Source organism: Brachycentrus maculatus, unplaced genomic scaffold, assembly GCF_059751285.1.
Source record: "Brachycentrus maculatus isolate JH-2025_06_01 unplaced genomic scaffold, ASM5975128v1 h1tg000880l, whole genome shotgun sequence".
Taxonomy (NCBI): Eukaryota; Metazoa; Arthropoda; class Insecta; order Trichoptera; family Brachycentridae; genus Brachycentrus; species Brachycentrus maculatus.
In genome coordinates, this window is record NW_028281605.1 from 439,328 (window position 1) to 455,383 (window position 16,056).

The 16,056-nt window shown below is 34.6% G+C and overlaps 2 protein-coding genes across 9 annotated transcripts in view; one reads left to right on the forward strand and one right to left on the reverse strand.

Annotated features, from left to right (window-relative positions):
- Positions 1 to 10,700, forward strand: part of Bap111 (Brahma associated protein 111kD) — a 30,408-nt gene extending 19,708 nt beyond the window's left edge. For all 8 annotated transcript variants that reach the window (XM_088275472.1, XM_088275470.1, XM_088275469.1 and 5 more), the window contains 6 exons: positions 1,106 to 1,276; positions 5,739 to 6,279; positions 6,995 to 7,048; positions 7,906 to 8,043; positions 9,247 to 9,363; positions 10,176 to 10,700. In XM_088275472.1, the coding sequence (XP_088131598.1) occupies positions 1,106 to 1,276; positions 5,739 to 6,279; positions 6,995 to 7,048; positions 7,906 to 8,043; positions 9,247 to 9,363; positions 10,176 to 10,222 (1,068 nt within the window). In that variant the 3' untranslated portion in view covers positions 10,223 to 10,700. The remainder of the gene's footprint in view (positions 1 to 1,105; positions 1,277 to 5,738; positions 6,280 to 6,994; positions 7,049 to 7,905; positions 8,044 to 9,246; positions 9,364 to 10,175) is intronic.
- Positions 10,694 to 15,847, reverse strand: LOC148299935 (uncharacterized). The gene is made up of 5 exons (XM_088275478.1): positions 15,644 to 15,847; positions 15,265 to 15,567; positions 13,683 to 14,385; positions 12,387 to 12,522; positions 10,694 to 11,214 (listed from the first exon to the last, which is right to left on the reverse strand). Exons 1-5 carry the CDS (start codon positions 15,700 to 15,702, stop codon positions 11,108 to 11,110), a joined length of 1,308 nt encoding a protein of 435 aa, XP_088131604.1. The 5' UTR covers positions 15,703 to 15,847; the 3' UTR covers positions 10,694 to 11,107.
- Positions 15,848 to 16,056: the final 209 nt, after the last annotated feature.

Consider the following 16,056-nt stretch of genomic DNA (forward strand, 5'->3'; position numbering starts at 1 on the left):
ATAAAAACTTTGAAAAATGGTAAGTTTTAATTTTTTTTTTTTTGAAAAATGGAAAGTTTTATTTTTGATTATTGTGTTGAAGTCGTTAAACATAATACTTTTTATTTTAAATTTTCATAAAATAACTCACTCCGTATGGTATTTACATCATACCAAAACTCACTACCTTAGAGGTTAAGATGAATCCCTTCTTCTTCTTTTTCTAGGACTAAGTCCTGTCATTCTCCGGTCTGCTCCTGGGATATTTAAGACCAGCTATCCGTCCATCGTTTAGGTGGAAGGGGTCAGATCCCGCTTATGCTGCTGTCCGCTGCTATCCTCACCAGTCGATCCGAACTCGCTCTTCCCACATGATTTCTCCAAAAACGTCTTCTTTCTCTTCCCCATCGCACAACATTGCAGATTTTTCTTATTTCTGAGTTTCTAACTCTGTCGCGAAGTGTTAGGCCTGCAATGGGTCGTAGTCTTCATTTCGGATGTCCTAAGAAGGCTTTTTGTTCTCGCAGTGTCGGCTCTCGTTTCTGTGCCGTATGTCAAGATCGGTCTTACGTAGGTCTTATAGATCCTCACCTTACTCTCTTTCAGCATGTATTTATTTCACCATACAAAATTTTTTAAGCATCCAGCTACAGCAGAGGCCTTGTTTGCTTGTTCTCTTACTTCATTGTATAGGTTATTGCTGCTGGACACTTCGACACCCAAATACTTGAATTGCATAACTTGCTCTATGATTTCATTATTGATTGCAAGTTTGCATCGTATTGGATGTCTCGAAGTGACCATGATCTTTGTTTTGTTTATGGAGATTTTCATGTTATATCTTTGAGATGAAAGGTGGAATCTATAAAGCAGCCTCTGGAGAATGAATCCCAATGGTTTTAAACGTCTGGAAATGATTGCTTGATCAACTCCCAATGATTTTGCAAGTTCTTCTTGCGTTTGGCACGCATCTTCATCGAGCAATGCCTCCAATTGTTCTTTTTCAAACTTTTTTGGCTGTCCGGGTCGTTCTTCGTCTTCTAAGTCGAAATTGAGGTAGACTCATTCTAGAAGCAGCTGGACCAAATTGAGATGCAGAACCATTTATATTTGACACAAATTCCAGCACTGCAAGCCGGCTGTTGATGAGGAAACCTTCTCGCGCCTGGTGGAGAGGCAGATGGAGGTGCTGCGGAGGGGCGGGGCCCCGCCGGCGCACTGCCCCGCGCCCCCGCAGAACCAGCCGGCCGAGCTGGCCACCCCCGGGGACCAGGGCAGGGGCTCCACACAGGAAGAGGTAGCCAAATTTTTAAACAAACAAAAATACGGTCGCCGTTTTTTAACTAACCCTTTTCCGACTGAATTAAGATTTTTTGAAATAATATTAGTTATTGGACATCTCGGCTGTCCAAACTCAAAACACAGTAAGGGACATTTTTTTTAGTATGTTTTTTTTTTGCATTTTTGGACTAAGTAGATTCTACTTAGTCCAAAAATGCAAAAAAAAAGTACTACAAAAAAATGTCCCTTAATGTGTTTTGAGTTTGGACAGCCGATCTGCGTATAATTTATTTTTCAAATATTTTCCCTAAAGGAAAGTTATAGTCATTTTTATCCTTTGATTTATTTTGTAGAATTTTCTTTTTTTAACCCTTATCCACACCCAATGGTGCATAGGGCACTGCACCATATAAACTCAGTGTTATCTTGATCGTTTAACACATGAAGGAAAGGTGATCAGCCCTCCGCTTCAGGTACCAGTGCAGGGTAATATTGAGTAAATATTAGAGTAAAAAATCACCGATAATAATAGTCACTTTTATCCTGTGATTTTTTTTATAAAATTACAATTGCTAAAATGAATGCAAATCAATTGTCCTATTTCAATAGTGAATACCTACAAAAGATTTACGTTGAGGTTTGCTAATTAGAATTATCTGCCTCTATAGTATAGTGGTAAGCATGTTTGGTTTCCGAGCTGGAGGTCTAGTGTTCCATTCCCAGGGGAGTCGAAATAACTATGAGTTATTTTTCACTTTAATGTTTATTAAATATAACCCTGGACTGGTACCCGAAGCGCAGGACTTATGATCTTTTCTCATGTGCATTATAATATAGCGTCAACATGATGAAGTGCCTTATGCACCATTGGGTGCGAATCAGAACAAGAATATATATTTTTTAAATTTATTTCCGACACTTACTACTTTCGTTATTTTATTAACAAAAAATAAGAATTACTCAACAAACATCACTGAGCATACATTTATGTATGAAGAATAAATATTTTTTTTATTCAAATTCGGTCATTCAAAATATGTTTTGAATGTTGGTTGGTTCCATCAATTTCAAATTATCAAGCTTTTAATGTTATATGAAAAATACCCAAACGGTTTAATACAAAAAAAATAAAAGGTCTGTTTTCTATTTTTCACAAACTTGTGTGTTTTGTAGAGAAATGTAGATTTCTTGTCTTCTGTAAGTATTAAAATAAACCACTTTCCTATCGACTCTTCCTATGAATATTGTTGTAACCTACAAAATGTAATTTTTTAATAATTTTTGTGTATTTCATGTGTATTCCATTATTTTTTGACATCTCATCAAATATAATATGAAAATAACTCCTGTGATTGGAGATAATCGAGATTTTGTGAACAAGTATGTGGACACACTCAAAATGTTGTATTTCATTATGTCCGCCTCCGTAGTGTAATGGTCATCACGCTCGGCTACCGTTCTGGAGGTCCTGGGTTCGATTCCCAGGGGGGCAAATAAATATTAGTGATTTTTTCACTGTAATATTTATTCAATATTACCCTGGACTGGTACCTGAAGCGGAGGGCTGATCACCTTTCCTTCATGTGTTAACAATCAAGATAACACTGCGTTTATATGACGCAGTGCCCTATGCACCATTGGGGTGCGGATAAGGGTTTTATTATTATATTCCATTACAACTGCAGTTCTGATAAAAAAAAGCATTTTATAGTAAATTTTTTTTTTGGAAATTCAGTACAAATGTTTAACCCTTCTTTTCTAAAATTGCATATTGTGGCTTATGATAGTATACATCGGAGGGTTCGGTATGTACAACTGTCAGTTTTTCAACATGATATTTGTAGATGGTTATGACGGCTGACCAGGAATATTTTTAAAAAAAACTTCACCATTGCCATTCATTTTACACACAACATTAACGCTGAATGTCAACTGATTTTTGTCAAAATGTATGCAGAGGGTATTTCATTGATTAAAAAATATACATCTAAAATATTGTCAAATTTAGTTAATAGCCATGAAAGAAAACTCCCCTATACTCTCTTAAATTAACTGTTAATATGATATATCTAACTCATATACCATAGAACGGGGCTACTTGAACTTTGATGTGTTACTTGAGCCCAGTAAAAAAATAAATAAATTTGTATTTGATCTACAATAATGAACGTATTGACACAATTCATTGTTTCCCTGACAGGTGACACTTATACGTTCATTATTGTAGACCAAATACAGATTTAATTTTTTTTACTGGGCTCAAGTAACACATCAAAGTTCAAGCAGCCCCGTTCTACGGTACAGAGCGAGTGCACATTCTGTTGCCATACCTATTTTAATTTGTGAAAGTAATGCCCTCAGGAAAGGTTTTTTTTTTAAATACTTTTGGTCACCGTATAAACGAGGGGTTTCGAAAAATGAGTATAAGTGACACTTAAGAGAACTAATCTGTAATGCCATTTTTTGGTATATTTACCCATTTTTATCCTGTAATATAAACATAAATTGTAACACACCGATCTAACGCCCGCCAAATACTTAACTCTTCTAACACTCCCGCGTCCCGTCTCTTTCACACATGGCGGTAGCCCGTACCAGACAGCCTTTATAAGGCCAAAAGATCTTTTGCTTGTGAAGCTCCTTGACTACGATACGCCCAGAGTGCTGGACTATCGCGGTTTGTTTGATCACTATGGTACGCCCAGAGTGCTGGACTATCGCGGCTGATAAGACGATAATAACTTGTGCACGAACCTTATTATACTGTATTGTTAAAAATAAAGCACCATACAATTACGTTATAATTTCTTTGTTTAAATAAAGAACCCTTGATGTTATAAAATGTAATTTAAGCATAGTCGTGCAATTGAATTTAATCAGCAGTTACAGTATAACAGCCAAGTTCATTTCAACAGCAATTATCATCTGTGTGGAAATAAATTGATCGATCGGTTTAGCATTTCATTAGATATATATTTGTATATATATATATATATATATATATATATATATATATATATATATATATATATATATATATATATATATATATATATATATAGGCGAAAGAGATGTCATCTGTTGCTACAGACCAATCCGCAGGATTGAGACCAGAGTGAGAGATATTTGTGAATGCTCACCTGCATGTGCTACAGAACAATACTTGTCTAGCCCAACCGATTGAAGGGCTTTCGGGAATTTAGAAACTGACGCTTTGTCACATGTGCGGACTTTTTGAAACCCCTACGTAGTTTTATAGATATTTATGTTGACGTGTTTGTACTTGTGATTTGTATTGAGTTTTGTGTGTTTTATGCGTCTCGCACCCATATCAGATGCTAGTACTACACTATATTCAGGTAAAAGACATTCATTAAGATTATGTAGCCACCCTATTTTTCCATTGCATTATATAATTACTAAACTTAACTATGTTAATCCTTTATCGCTTATTTGTGTAATAATTACGTATTGGCATAAGAGTCTAATTCGTATAATATACTACATATATAATTAACCGCAAATCTTTTGGGCTTGGTTAAGATGGCATAACGAACTTTAAAAATCGGTGTTCTCTTAACCTTCAATTGCCAGTCTGTAAAAGTTTTCTTTGTCACATAGTTTGTGCTGGCGCAATACCCAAGATACAAACCTTAATTTCTCCCAAATAATTATACATATCCTACTAATTTTTTTACTTAATACATGGCTTATTCTCCATTCTATTGAATCTGAATCCCAGGAAAAAAACATCCTTTTGGATTGGAGATAAAAAAGTAATTAATTGAAAAAACTTGATTGCTCATAATGATTGATTTGGTCAGTTTTCACCTCATTATATATTTTATATTGGATTGGATGTAATTAGATTACTTGATATTGGATTACTTGATATCAGTTATTGCAAAAAAATGTTCTCAAAAAATGCCACTGTTACACTGCATGGTGTTCATATTGCACTGATTTGATATGCAGCGATCTGGTTCCATTCCAGCCATATTTGAAGTCAAATACAGTTTTAATTACACTTTGAACGGCCTTAAGATGAATCCTTTATCAAATTATCGAGATAATATTATGCTGTAATACCTAAAAACATTTATTCTATTCATATTGAATTTCAATTATATTTAACCCTGTTTGCCCCCGTTATTACGTTAAAATATCACAATAAACTATCATATTAATAAAAAAGGCACTGAATAAATCATCAACAATTATATGTTTTTATTTATTAATCTGAAATTGAAATGTGCAAAATGTAAGTTATCTCTTTATTTTTGTTTGTTAATAATTTCTTAAATTTATCAAAATTCGACAGACAGGTAGCTAGAGAATATTATTATATTTATTATTGTTTTCATTGATTACTTAGATTTATTATTTGCATAATCTGCTTTATGGGTGTTAATATTAATTTAAAAACTTATATATTTGATTTTTCAAATGACTTATTTTCTGGAATTGTTTATATTTAGCCGATGGAACAGGATGGTCAGCCCGTCAAGAAAGAGTTCGAAGAGAGCGCGGCCGCAGAAAAACCGACAAACGGACAGTTGCAAAAGGAGATGACACCCGAAGCTACCGGGAACGCAGAAGCGGCAAAGGATAGTGAAATTAAACCAGAAAGTAACGAGACGGAAGAAGGAAAACCGGCTTCCGTTGAACAGAGCGCGGCGAAAGAAGCGGCCGAGATTAAACCGGAAGAAAAAGACGTAGAAATGGCGGAAGAAAAGGTAGAGCAGGCCGCAGAAAAGGAGGAACCGAAGCCGGAAGATAAGAATGACTCGGAGAAGTCGAGCGATTCGGAGAGCTCCAAGCCGGCGTTTGAGGCCAAGCCTGATGAGGAGAGCAGTCCTACAGTGACCCCTCCTGTTGCGGCGGTCTCTGCCGCGCTCGGGGAGGGAGTCGCTGCAGCACTTCCGCCGGGTGGGGTGGTTCCCCCGCACATGCCTTCCGCAATCCCGGCTCAGCACATGCCCATGCAACCGCATCCTATGCATCCCATGACACACCCGAGTGAGTATCTTTACCTTCAAAAACTGTGTATCAATCAACCCATTGCAATACAAAGCCGGCAAATTGCCAGCCAAGGTCAATTTGTCACTGACTCACAAGGCCGGCGATGCGTCAGTTTGTCTTTGAATTGATTTTTTTCATATTAAAACTGAATGACATTAACTTTCACAACTCTGAACTGAACACACTCTTCCAAAACTACCTGGGGATGATATTATAGCCATAATGATCTAGCTTACAAACAACAAAATTCTGCTTTTATGTAAACAAATTTTAAAAATCAATTGCTTCACCTAAAGGGCTAATGAGAGACACGGGCGTATTCTGCTCGCGTAACATTTTAATCACGACAGCATATGAATCATTAAAACATTTTAATTTAAATCGTTGAAATCTTTTCAAATAAAAAATAATAATATGTCACTCTAAACCTCAAGTATCACAATATAATGAACACAAAAAGTCCCAAGCATAAGATGTGTTAACTAAGGTTTATGCTATAAAATATGTAATGTGACACGTGTGAGTTTTGCTGCATTAATTATCCTGTAAAAAAAGGATTTATTTGGAGCCGCTGTTGAGTAAATAGTGTTGTTTGAAGTAAATCTTAGCTCTCAATTTTAGTCTTGGTAAAATAACACTTATAAATCGATCAAAGATGTCAATTTTCATTGTGATGGTTGTCTCATTATTATTTTGTTTTCAATAATTTTAGACATGATGCTACCACCGGCACCCAGTCAGTTATCGGTTGGACCACACAATCAAGGTAATAGTAATAATAATAAAAAAATTTAAAAATAATAATAATTTGGATAATTTCTATAGTGCCATTTTTGTAAAATACTACCTCGCTTATAAAGACATGGATAATAATAATAATAATGGGATGATGATGATAATAATATACAAAAAATAGATATATCTATAAACTTAATTTTTTTCTTAACTTTCATAAATTCTTTCTTTTTTGTGTGTACATTATGTTAAAATAGATAAAAATAATAAAAACTTGTTTCCCCAAAACTGTGGCTTTATCCAGCATGCACCCACTGCTCGGTGAAGGTCTCCTTCAATGCCTGCCACACCTTGCGGTTTTGGGCCTTCCTCGATCACTTCTTTTCCGGCAATTTTCTGCGATGTCGTCTGTCCATTTCTCCGAACCTATTGATAGAATAATGTGTAACGTTCCAGGAATGCCTCCGGGACTAATAACTATCCATCATACCGTCATGGGTTTGATTCCTGTGATGCTCAAATAAATAAATATAAAGTGATTTTTTCATTCCAATTCTTATCCAATATACCCTGGAGTCGTACATAAAATGCATGATTAATTTATTATTTCGAGAAATAAAAATACTTTGTGTTTTGATCCACTCACATTTTTATTGACCAACTAGTTTCGGCAACAACCTGTTGCCCTCTTTAGGGTTTAATTTATGACCTGAAGAGGGCAACAGGTTGTTGCCGAAACTAGTTGGTTAATAAAAATGTGAGTGGATCAAAACACAAAGTATTTTTATTTCTCGAAATAATATATCAATATGATCCACAAAGATAATGCTTTCAATATTCAAAAGCATGATTAATTAATTATTGATAGAATAATGTGTAATGTTCCAGGCATGCCTCCGGGAATGATGTACTATCCCCCGCGCCACCCCTACTACCCGCACTACGCCCCCCCGCCGCACCACTACCCCGGCTACCACCATCCCGGAGGGTACCAGGGCTACCAGGAGTACCCGCATGATCCTGCAGGTCGGTGCACTCAAATTAACTAATAGCTTCTTCTGCTTCTGCTTGGTGTAGGCCTTGTGGCCCGTGCAAGGGATTAGCCTCCTGCGACATTTTTTTTTCTCTCTATTTTAAATTCTTATTTTTTATTTTATTTTTTATTTATTTATTGGAAATCAACAGCCATTAACAAAAATAATATAAATACACAATATAAGGAGCCGACAATGAGGCCAATTACTGATTTCACATTTTATACAACCATATATAATATATATATAACAACAAGAAAGAGTGAAAATACTATTAAGCTTAAAATAAAATGTGTTTGCCTGATGTGGCGTTTGGTGTGTTGTATTACTGTATTTTGTGTTAGAGTAAAGAGTGTGCAAGGCCTAGAGTTATAGTCGAGAATTATCCCTAAGCAGAGTTCCGAACATGCTTCGCACATTGAACCCTATACTGAATCCAATGCTCAAAACATAACCACGAACTCAGCCCAGATCCTCTCCACGACCACAACCCACAGCCTAAGTGTGTAAAGATGCATCTTGCTCGGTCAGCTCTTATAATATTTTGTTTGAATTTATTTTTTGTGGTAGTAAAAAAAATCTATTTGATTCTTTTGCATTTCACAATATATTATAATTTTAAGTACAAAAAAAAAATATTAATACAAAAAAAGACCTTAACAATGAGATTAGTATATAATATTCATATAAAACGTTGGATAATTCCCTTTTTTCTGTCTTTGGAATGAGGCCTTAAGCATCAATCCACCGAACGGGTAGAAATACCTCTCCCGTCCGAAGTGTGTTAACTGTGAACATCCATTGTTTGCAATGGTTAGTAAAAATCTTATGATGTCAGTTAGACATTAAGAAATACTAAAAAAAAAATTGGATGAATCACAAAGATTTGAGAAATATATTATAATAATAAATAAAACCCTTATCCGCACCCCAATGGTGCATAGGGCACTGCGTTATATAAACGCAGTGTTATCTTGATCGTTTACACATGAAGGAAAGGTGATCAGCCCTCCGCTTCAAGTACCAGTCCAGGGTAATATTGAATAAATATTACAGCGAAAAAATCACTCATATTTATTCTTACCCTCCCTGGGAATCGAACCCGAGTCCTCCAGAACGGTAGCCGAGCGTGCTGACCATTACACTACGGAGGCGGAAATATATTATAGATGTATATAATGTTGTGTTTATTTAGGTCCTCATATGGGTCCGAATCCTCATGGTGGCCCCCCCGGTCCGCCGGGCCCCCCGCGCCCCCAGCCCCCTCCGGCCCAGCAGCCCCTCCACGCAGTGCCCCCGCCAACAGAAATGGGTAAGACATTTTGTAACAAACGACTGTTTACTGCTTTCAATATTTTGTGAACAACGGTGGATGCTGACAAACTAGCATTTCCAAAACACTAAAACTTTATACAACCAGTTGTCAGTTTATCCCGTGCATGATTCGGGCAAGGAGTTTGTGTTGCATTGAGTCCAAGTGCTGCTCGGGAAAATCGTATTCCAACTTGGTGGTATTGAACTACCCGAGCCAAATATATTTGTTTTTATTGACTTACCCGAGCAGTGTTTGGGTAGTCTTGTTTCGAGTTGTTTGGTGATTATTTCCTGCACCGATGAATTTTTTCGCCAAAATTTGACTGTTAAGTGATTAAAATATGAAATTAATTTTTGTAGATATTAGTACACACTGAATTACTCTCTCTTTGAGTGTAGCATTCACGTGCGGAACATATTTATACTCGCTTTGAGACAAACAAGTATAAACATGAGTCATCAAGCGGACTAAAGTTTACCATATATGTACTTGCAAATTATACATTTTTTATTTATTATTCATTATTTTTTGACATTTCAACATAGATGAAGAAAAATACGGAAGTCAAGACTCAAAAACGACTCCTATAATTGGAGATAATCCAGATTTGTGAACAAGTATTTGGACACACTCAAAATGTTGTAAAATATTCATTATGTACACACTGACAAATAATGATACTTTTAAGCTATTTAACTTACTCTTATCACTCTTAAGACACACGTGCTTAACGCGTATTCCGCATGACAAATTAATGTAACTGATAAGTTTTTACATACTTAAAGTTTAAAAAACATTTTTAATTGCAGAAAACAAGTCCGAGGTGCCCCCCATGCCTGCTGAGAAGAAAGAATGACAAAAGAGAAAACCCAAGGTTTCTAAATTGGTATAATTTTAGAATCACCTCAAGGGATTATCAGTTTGTTATCAGATACAAACAAAACATGAACAATAGTATTGAATCGACGCAAAGAAAATTGTAAACTTCGAGTGAATAATGCTAGGTGGTTGACATATTGCTAAAACTATGTGGAAATATAAAATAAACAATTTTATAATAATTATCAGTAATTCGTAATAATTATCAGTAAAGATATTACAATGACAAATATTTTTGTGTATTAGTTAATAGCAAAATTATTAATAATAAAAAAAACCTAAACTATCTCCATAAAATTTTAAGTGAAAAAGTGTATTGTTCATGGTAATTAAAAAGGGATTGTAGTTGTATTTAAGCAATATGTAGTTCGTAAGTAATACTGTGTTGATTTTCTTGCAAATTGGGTTCAAATGTAAAAGCTTTTTTTTAGAATAAATAATATTTTATTGATAAACAATTGTGTTTTAATGTGTCTCCTGAAGGTTTATTATTGTTATTCATCAGTTACTTTTCTTTTTCCACCTCTGTGGTGTAATGGTTAGCGTGTTTAGCTACCGTGCTGGAGGTCCCGTGTTCGATTCCCAGGGGGGGTGAAAATAAATATCAGTGATTTTACACTCTATTTATTTAATAAAACCCTGGACTGGGATCACCTTGCCTTTATGTACATAACAATCAAGATAACACTGCATCAGTACGATGCAGTGCCCTATGCACCATTGGGTGCGGATAAGGGTTCGAAGAAGAAGGAAGAAGAAGACTTTTCTTTTAATCCAGTACACTATTTGTTAATCAGTCATTTTGTAATCTTTAGAACAGCTTTTCAGCAATATATAATTTTGAGAATTGATTTCATCCTTCTCATGTGTTTTCCATCTTCGATTCTTTCCCATACATTATGATAATGGGTTTTCCTTTTAAAATCGTACCATTTCGCTCGTTCAAAGATTTAGCAGCTAACTCAGGCGCTGTAAAGAAGATTTTTTTTTTTAATGAAACAGCCAATTAACATAAAATATTTTATTAATTGTCTCGGCATTTACTTTGTGGTAAGACATGATGATATTATTAAAGAAAACACTTGTTTTTTTACCACTTGAGTTTATTTTGTGATGGCTTGTTTCGGGAGCTAAGCTTTCATCTTCAGGTCTAAATGAAAACATGTTTACTTATTTATTTTTTTACAAAAATGTTAATAAAATTAGTATATAACCACTCACCGAGATTTTTACGTCTACCGGTTTCGAGACGTACCCGTCTCTTCGTCAGGACAATCACTAACACAGCATGCAAACAATACTACCCTTCACCACCATAGCACCATTTACACACTCAAAACTACACAAAATGTCTAACACATGCGATTTTTGGTCGACCCGAAGACCAACATGCACTATAGTTTTCAATACAAACATGCGTTACGAGCCGAGGTTAAACGTATATTAGAATTAGACTAGGAATCGAATCTACTTATATACTTGTAGGATGAGAGGAGTGGGGGGGGTTCGAATTGGATATTGGCGAATCGTGTTTAATCAATGTCAAATCAAACAATGGACTATATGTAAAATTTATTTGGTTGTTAATTCCATTGTTTGATTCGACATCGATTAAACACGATTCGTCAATATCCAATTCGAACCCCCCCCACTCCTCTCATCCTACAAGTATATAAGTAGATTCGATTCCTAGTCTAATTCTAATATACGTTTAACCTCGGCTCGTAACGCATGTCTGTATTGAAAACTATAGTGCATGTTGGTCTTCGGGTCGACCAAAAATCGCATGTGTTAGACATTTTGTGTAGTTTTGAGTGTGTAAATGGTGCTATGGTGGTGAAGGGTAGTATTGTTTGCATGCTGTGTTAGTGATTGTCCTGACGAAGAGACGGGTACGTCTCGAAACCGGTAGACGTAAAAATCTCGGTGAGTGGTTATATACTAATTTTATTAACATTTTTGTAAAAAAATAAATAAGTAAAAATGACTAACCACAAAGTAAATGCTTTAAATATTAATAATATTGAGAAAACATGTTTATTTTAGTAAGTGTAAAGAAAACAAGTGTTTTCTTTAATAAATTAAAAATACAATTGAATAAAAACAAATTTCTATAATTAATCAAATTCAATAATACTTACTTGTAAATGTCACAAATGCTTGCCCTCTCATTTTTCCCACCATCAATGTGACTGTAGCATTTTTATCATAACTATGAAACATGCAGTTCAAGTCTTCCTGTTTTACGGTGCTTGATAAATTTTTAATATACAGCTTCTAAAAGAAAAAAGGAAATTCATACCAGTTTTGTAATTGATAAATAGTTTTCTGTATTATGATGAATTCTATTTATTGTTTCGGCATTAACTTTGTGGTAAGACATGTTACAATGATTAAAGAAAACACTTCGTTTTTTACCACTTGAGTTTTATTATAGACTACATGTTTCAGAAGTTAAACTTCCGTCATTCAGGTCTGTATAATAACTAAAATATAAAATATAAAATTGTTCTATAAATAAGGAGAGGGGAAAGTAAGGGGAAGGGGTTAGTCAAGGGACAGAGTTTTAAAACAAAGGAAAAATGGAAAGCAATGGTGAAGAATTTTGAAACAATATTTTATTTAATAAATTATTATTAGAATTCAGGTTTTTTTGGATTTCTAAATTTTCAAGATAATTCATAATTTGGCCTTTATATGGAACAAGGTGTAATAATTTTAATTTATGAGAATGAAATGAGTGATTAGTATCTATTATATGATTTGCAAATTCCGAAAAATAATTACTAACAAGACCGCTATGATGTTCTTTAATTCTAATCTTTAAATTTCTCGCAGTTTGACCAACATATTTTTTATCACAATCTCCACACAAGTGGTAAAAAACGAAGTGTTTTCTTTAATCATTGTATGATGAATTCTAGCCAATTATGTAGAGGAATATATATATTTACTCATTTAAAATGTTGTTAATTATAAACCCTTTATAAAGTAAGCGTTTATAATAATCTATACTAGGAGAGTTGATATTTGTCACGCGCAATATATCACAAACTAGCCATTGAAATATGTAATTATTTCTCAATAATGCGAACCTATAATCTGTGCAGACTCACCTAAAGAGTATTGCCATATATAGAGCGATGTGCTCAGAGAATTAATTACGGTAGGCAGTAGAGGAAGGTAGTAAGGTAAGCTAAGTACTACTTAGTGAGGCAGGGTAGGTACTGGTTGCGTTTTTATATGTCACGCGGGTAAGTTAGGATAGGCACTGCTTTTCTGCCTACATATATGGAATGCACGCCCCTGAGTATATATACGGCATTACTCCTGAAAGGGCTGATGTTTGCTTTTGATACATTTATAAAATATACTTGTTTTAATTGTAATATACATAGAAAATTTACAAGTAAGCCTTTTAAATCAGTTTAATTTACCTTAGTGCAATCACCTGGTTCATAGCTTTCAAATTTGGGTATCTTCTTTATATCTTCTAAGCTTAGTCGAGATCCTTCGAGTAGCTGTTCTTCAGCTTTATTTATAGGAAGTATAATTTCTACTGCTTCATAACGATCACCCTTTTCACTCCCATCTTTAACATTAACCTTTTTCTCCAATCTTACAATCTTATTATTTTTAATTGTGTATAAAGTTTCCGGTCTGCAGCCGATGGTGGGCAGGACTCTATCTTTGATTTTAAGATCTGATTTTCGTGCTTCGACTATTTTGGGGTATTTGGACATGTCTTTTATATCCCATTTAGAATCTGGATTTCTACTGCTTGCGTCATTACGTCTATTAACATTTGACTGGCCGACATCGCTTCTGATGAATTCGTTGTAAGAGTGAGATTCGACAATGGAAGAATTAGATTTTGCGTCATTATTACAAGGCTCTGGGAGAGGAGTATCTTTAGCCAACTTTCTCTCCATTCTGCGGAGTATTTTTCTTCTTTTATTAGCTGATGGCAGTTTATCTATATCCATGTGGCCAAATAAGTCGTCTTGTAGTTCGTCCAGGTGATTTATTGGGTGGCCACGATGAACAGAATCGGAGATTGGTTGATTTTCCTTCAAGAGGAAATTTGGGTCTATCGAATATTCCTTGTCTTCTTTCGTTGACACAGTTATATCAGGACATCTAAAAATAAGAAAATTACATTTTAAATCATTAAACAATGAGTAACATAATAACTTAAACAAAAGTCCACCTCCGTATTGTAGTCGTTAGTATGTTTGACTACCCTTAATAACGTCATGGGTTTGATTCCTGTAAGGGTCAAATTAAATATAGGGTGATTTTTTTCATTGTAATTCTTATCCAATACACCCTGGAGTCACACACAAAGCGCATGACTAATCACTTAGTCTTCACATAATATAGAATAAAAGATAAATACAACATGGATCCAATGCAGTGCCCTATGCACCATTGGGTGCCGGTGAAAAATTATGGAAGGAGATTATAGATATAGGGAATAATAAAATTATATGTTGTCACTGGAGCATAGATGCTTGTGCATCATGTAAAATTTGAATGGTACTCAATCACTGATAAAATGGTAACACAGTGTGTAAAGTGATCACTTAAACCAGCTAATGACAGGTCATAAAATCTGTAAATACAGACTTCCATATACCCAGCTCAATACACTTCTTCATTTATGTTGAAATATCAAAAAAAAGGAGAGTTTAAAAAACAAACACAGGTACTTCATGTCGCATGAAAAATCTATTGCAGGAGGCATTGAAGTGTCAGCTTGTGGTCCCGTGGTTAGTGTCGCGGACTCTTAAGTCAGAGTTTCTCGGTTCAAACCCACTCTACCACAATTTGATACCTATTTCTAATAATGAGCCCCTTAGGCTCACAGAAATAGTATGAAATTGAAATATTTGTGTAAATAATAAAAAACAAAACTATTACTCTTTTTTTTTTTTTTTTTTAAATTGATTCGTTCTTTTTCACGGCAAGACACATTTTCATAATAAATTATCATTGAAAGCCAAAAGTATACATAACCCGAGGACGTCAGAATTGCTTGTGGGATCTTGTGTTTTATTTATTTTATCTAGAATACATTTCACCGATTCTTCTAAGGCAGAGATCTCCATATTTTTGTGAACACTCTCCAAATACTCCATTCCTTTTTCATAGTCTTTGTACATTTTGATTTCGTCTTGTGTCAAGCCACAATTTTTAAGCTCAGTAATGTCTTTCTCTTCGGTTTCAAGTTTAGAGAACTGTTCTAGTGACACGACACCAGTGGATGATAAAGGAATAATATTTTTTAAATCTGATACATTATCACTGGCCATTTTTTGCCTGAAATTAGATGTTTCATTAATACAAATTTTATAATTGTTTACATATTACAGTAAATTAAATAAGTTCGTTTTACCCTTCACAAACATTTTTAGAAGAATCTGTTGGAAAAATTACTTCATTTGATTTATCCATTTTTAATATATGTTATGAAAATGAAGATACATTGGCTAATAAATACATCATATAAAAATATTTAAAAAACGCAATCCGCAAAACTGTCAGCTAAACTGTAAACACAGACTAACTAATTTTGTAAACCTGCTGTCAAAACATTTTTGACGTTTGGAGAATCATAGAGATTTTACTTTGAATGCTATGTTGCCATTGAGTTGTAGGTACCGTCAAATGGGGTAAATAGAAATGATTTTCAATATTTATGACTTACGGCTGAATAATTGAACGCGAGCTTGTTCTAAACTCTTATTTAATATTTATTTGCAGTCTTTGCAGTTCTGAAATATTTTTTCTTTACTTCCTTTTTCAAGA

Excerpts from the sequence above, each read along its gene's own strand:
- LOC148299935 (XM_088275478.1), bottom strand. The coding sequence starts at position 15,702 with ATGGATAAATCAAATGAAGTAATTTTTCCAACAGATTCTTCTAAAAAT. Across the intron at positions 14,386-15,264 it reads AGCAATTCTGACGTCCTCGG|ATGTCCTGATATAACTGTGT; the intron begins GTTATGTATACT and ends TCTTATTTTTAG. Across the intron at positions 11,215-12,386 it reads AGCATTTGTGACATTTACAA|CGCCTGAGTTAGCTGCTAAA; the intron begins GTAAGTATTATT and ends TCTTCTTTACAG.